This window comes from Coregonus clupeaformis, chromosome 25 (assembly GCF_020615455.1).
Source record: "Coregonus clupeaformis isolate EN_2021a chromosome 25, ASM2061545v1, whole genome shotgun sequence".
Classification (NCBI taxonomy): Eukaryota; Metazoa; Chordata; class Actinopteri; order Salmoniformes; family Salmonidae; genus Coregonus; species Coregonus clupeaformis.
In genome coordinates this window covers 29,386,701-29,391,857 of record NC_059216.1, presented here as the reverse complement: position 1 = coordinate 29,391,857, position 5,157 = coordinate 29,386,701, and the positions used below count along the sequence as shown (strand labels likewise).

At 39.8% G+C, this 5,157-nt stretch overlaps 1 protein-coding gene across 1 annotated transcript; it reads right to left on the bottom strand.

Annotated features, from left to right (window-relative positions):
- Positions 1-1,910: 1,910 nt before the first annotated feature.
- foxg1a (forkhead box G1a) lies at positions 1,911-4,256 on the bottom strand. The gene has a single exon (XM_041847043.2). It carries the CDS (start codon positions 4,088-4,090, stop codon positions 2,852-2,854), a length of 1,239 nt encoding a protein of 412 aa, XP_041702977.1. The 5' UTR covers positions 4,091-4,256; the 3' UTR covers positions 1,911-2,851.
- Between the last annotated feature and the right edge of the window lie 901 nt (positions 4,257-5,157).

The window sequence follows — 5,157 nt, the reverse complement described above, 5'->3', positions numbered from 1 at the left end:
TTGAACCATAGCCTATAAATCGAGATTACACGGCAGGAGGATGTCCTCAAATCGCTCTGCTATCGCTATGAGGTACAACCACGCCCTTACCCAATTCCTTGAAGTTCTTCACTTTAAAAATAGCTACTATTTTGCTGACAGACAGTAACCTATAGCCCATATTTCCGCCTTGACTAGCCTTTACATCATCCATACAGTATAGCATAAAGCAACCCAGTCATAAAAGACCGATGCTTGGCACGCAATCCTTCAGTTTATGCTTTGTTCTAAATATAAGACATAAATATGAGTCCTCTCTGTGGTTCAGGTATATTGATTACTAATTGTTGTGGCTGAAACTCAGGAGGAAGACTGAAGGCAAGGGCAAGCGAATAACACGCACATTGATATATAAACAGGTCCTCTGTAGCTCAACTGGTAGAGCACGGCGCTTGTAACGCCAAGGTAGTGGGTTCGATCCCCGGGACCACCCATACACAAAAAATGTATGCACGCATGACTGTAAGTCGCTTTGGATAAAAGCGTCTGCTAAATGGCATATTATTATTATTGTAAACAAATACTGTACATGTTTCCTGTTTGTTTGGTGTTGCCAAAGCCTCACTTCATAAGAATAGTAAACGTATTTAATATATCATTTTCGTAGGCCCATGAAGGCCTATCTTATACACTAGAACAACAGTAGAGCTATAATAATAATAATAAGTCATCATAGTGATAATCATAAGCATAATAATCATATTAAATGTAACTAAACCTAACACGTATTATTTGGCCCGTTGCATTTTATTTTATTCTGCATATTCCCTATATGCGTAGCCTAAATTTGAAATAAGAATATTAACACAATTCGCTGTTTTGAATTTCTTATTAAACTATGAATACTTTTAAATATTATCTTAGATAATGCTTCAAATGTATCATATTATTTATAGTAGCACGTATATATTTCCGTAGTTTAAGAATATATATTTCTTCAAGATTTAACCCTACCTCATTCAGTCTTTGTCTTTTGAGTGGTCACCCCATTTAACATTTTAACGATAACATCTAGCGAGGAGATATTGAGTTGCACTAGTCCATTGTGAAAAGCAGTACGGTTATTGTATTACAGTCAGACTCATTTAACACGATGCCTCTTTAGGAAATGAACAAATTACTGACCGCACAGTACTGAAAGTTATACGCTTCTGTTGTGTTTCATTTGTATTAGGCGTTACTATCATTTGAAATAAAGAACAAAAAAAACTAAGAACACCAGGAAGTGGAAAGTATTCCATAGGTCTTAGCTGCATAGTAGGCATGTCATGCATTTCCTTATTATTTATGTAGGCTACATTAAAACACAGTGCCTTTAGGAAAACATGTTGACCTGGTCTGCACTGCAGTCAATAACACTACACGTTTAAACAATTAATGCCCCCGAAGCTAATACATCAATACTCATCAAATAGAAGATATGAGAGGGGAGAAGGAGGCCAAATACAAAACCACACTAACAACAGCGGTTAAAGCGTTCAAACCGTATCCAAAACCTTAAGCAGCCTGCACGAGACCATGATTAGTCACAGGCATTATGTAGGCCTACTAGATGTGTCAACTTTTAAGCATCTCTTTACAACACTATTGCTAATGTGTGGTTGCAGTTTATTTAACATGGTTAGGCCTGGTTTGTTTTTAACTAACAAATACTAAGTACCAAGTGGTCAAAATAAGGGAGGCAAAGGAAGCTGAAACATTTTTGTGGCAGTTGGTTCTCAAAGCCAAACGCTGAACGGAGAAGGCCTAGGTCCTATACCCGCACAATGTTGCCTGCACAGCACTCCAATTAACAACCACATACAACATAACAACCGAAACGTACTACTATTGTAATATGAATGGCAAAAAAGACAAACGTTTTCATCAGATATGGACGTAACCTATTATTTTATTTTGATCGATTAACAGTTTTAGCGACAAACACGGGAATAAGACCACAATATCACAACCATGAAATTTAAAGACGACATAAACAATCACTCCATATTTTTATGAGGCATTTGCTCAACACGGGTTACACGTTCGCAAAGTTAACCTATAATTACAATAGGTATATTGACATTTGACTAATTACAAAAAGGATGTGACCTGGTGATGACCACATACAGTAAAATATTCACAACACATGTTAAAAGGCATTCATTCATTTTGTCCCCTTCTGAATCTGTTCTGGTGCTGAATAGTGAAATTCTCGAGTATTTTCTCTAAACCCATTCTTTGGTCTATAAAGTATAACATTGTGAAAATATGAGCCTATATATAAATGAATGGCAGAATAAAGTAGGCTACTACTTTGTTCATTATGGGAGAGGACAAAATAACAAAGAGCCATGGGTTGGTATGGTTATTCTGCATTTTAAAACACATTTATTTGAAAATAAAAAATTAAAATTGTTTTGCAAAAATCATATTCCACCAGCGCACTCATGATACGTGATAATACTGCAAACATGGAGACTGGTGGTTCATGTGATGGTATTAGATATTCTTAATATTAAAATTAGGCAAATCTGCAGACACTATTTAAATACACATTCTAAGGTAATGCCTCAGTCCAAAAACTACGTTTTCTCTTCGTTTTTTGCCGTATCACATTGCACGTTGCTGACAGTGGAATAATAAACAACTCCCCGACACTTGACATTATAAACAGAGAAATAAATGCAGAATATTAATAAAAAATACCTGGGCTTCAGTTCGGGCTGCTTTCATTTTGTTTTCTTTTTGTTTAGTTTCTCTTTTCTTTATATATTTTACAATGTAAATGGGTGTAAAATGTTCACTTACAGTCTTGCTCCCGTGGGATTTATTAGTGTATAAGTGGATTTGAAGTTGACCCTTGATTATGATGTGTGAAGTAATCAGAAAGTCCTCCAGAAAGTCCAGAAGAGAAACTTGGTAGAGAAGACCTTAAGGACTCACAGGGAAGAGACGAGGGCGCCTGCGGGGAGGAGGAGGAGGAGGCAGCCCGGGCCGTCATCGAAGTGCTGCTCTGGGAGGTCATTGATGGATGGGGGACATGGGGGAAAAAGTAACTTGTCTGTCCTGCAAGGAGGTTTATGGACGAACATGGGTTTAAAGAGTAAGTCCCGGAGCAGGGCACCGATAGACCACATGGCACAGAGGCCGCCAACGCCGCCGCCGTTAGGTGATGAGTGGCATAGGGAATGTCTCCATTCACAAGTCTGTCAACACTCAGGCCATTGGAAGAAGGGAAAGAATGGTTGTTCCCCAAACTGTTTTGAGTCAACATTGTACTGTAGGACATAGGATGACTAGGGTATGGCGATGATGTCCCATTGTAGCTCAATGCGCTGCTGGCCCTCGGATGGTGAAGCGAAAGAAACGGTGACATTGGCCAATATAGAGAGCCGGCTCTATCCATAAAGGTCAACCCAGTGGAAGTAAGACGAGCGCCCCGCTTAAAAGCCAACTTTGCCCTTGATGTGGTCGATCTCCTGCGAAGTTTGCCGGTTGTCCCACCGATAAACACATCGTCACTCGAGGGGTCAAGCATCCAGTAGTTCCCCTTACCCGGGTCATCATAGTGCCGCGGGACTTTAACAAAACATTTGTTTAGGCTAAGGTTATGCCTGATGGAATTCTGCCAACCCTGCTTGTTCTCCCGGTAATAGGGGAAATTCTTCATAATGAACTCGTAAATACCGTTCAGAGTTAGTCGTTTCTCCGGACTCTGCCGAATAGCCATCATAATTAAAGCATTATAGCTGAATGGTGGTTTCTCGTACTTGCCGTTTTTCTTTTCACCATCTTTCCCACCGCTCTCCCCCTCTTTGCTATCCTTCTTCTCTTCCTGTTTTTCCCTCTCTTCCGTGCAAGTCGTTTCATTGGACGAATTTTCACTTTTGGTGCAAATGTTCTCCGACTTTGGTTCCTGCACCAGGGTAGGTAAAGGAATCTTCTCCTCTTCCTCGGGGACGGTTCTGTGGTGGTTGTCACTTTGGACAGCTTCAGGCACCAGACTGTTTATACTGAACGATGATTTAGGAATCATTTTCACTTCTTTCCGTTCTCCCATATCCAACATCACACGCAAGGTAAAATGGCAACAAGCAGCAGCACAGTTGGGTCTCAATCTCTTACGCCTGCAACTCTGCTAATAAAAAACAACTATTTCATGTTCTTTACAGCACATCGATAGGAGACAGATAGCTACAATTAATTATGGAGCCACAGACACTATGATGTAAACAAAAAATGGTTGAACCTTTACAGTCGAGAGCCAACCACAGCACCATAAGTATTAACGCGTCCTCCCTCCTCCCAGCCAATCACAGAGCAGTTCTTAGCAGTTGCTAAAGTGCCCAAGGATACACACATCCACCAATGCAACGCAGAATGGGCTCCCCATCAACAAAGGTTTTCTTTCTCGGACCAAAATCATACCAAGAAAATAGACCACATAGGCCTAACCTTAATCCATTCCACTGCTCTTGATATTTCCAGATTGCTGATTCAACATATCTCTGCGTCTTCAACATTTTGTGTACATTCCCATGGAAATAAACACAAGAGGGACACAGAAATGTAGCGGCCGAGGAGAGGTACTACTTTATGTCTCAAGCATAAGTAGCCTACTATTAAAATGTGGATATTCGATTACATGTTAAAGAATGGACATTAATGTATGGTTTTTATATGGAGATCTCCACAGTAGCACGGTGGAACTTAATACGTTCAGGTAGCATTTAAAGATACTTAATAGATAAATAATGATGTTTGTTTACGGTCCATCTTTTTAGAGTTCAAGTAAATACAAGCCCCGGCCCACGGCTACTTGGAGCCCGAGATCTCCATCGTGCGCTCGTGCGTAATGGTTTGGAGTTACGGTTTTGAGAAGTAATCCATATATTTTACTCCATAGGCTATGCGGCGTTGCAAACATCACAAACATATCATTATTAGTAGTATTGTTAGGCCTACTATTATTTGCCTAGTAGTTGTAGTAGGCTATCCTGCTAGTAGTAGAATGCCTAGTATAGTAGCCTATAGGCCTAGTATTCATATTGGTGTTAGGCATAACATGTTCATACATGTTCATACATAATACCTAGGCCTATAATAATAATGATCACCATAATAGTAAATCACGAT

Excerpts from the sequence above, each read along its gene's own strand:
- foxg1a (XM_041847043.2), bottom strand. The coding sequence starts at position 4,090 with ATGTTGGATATGGGAGAACGGAAAGAAGTGAAAATGATTCCTAAATCA.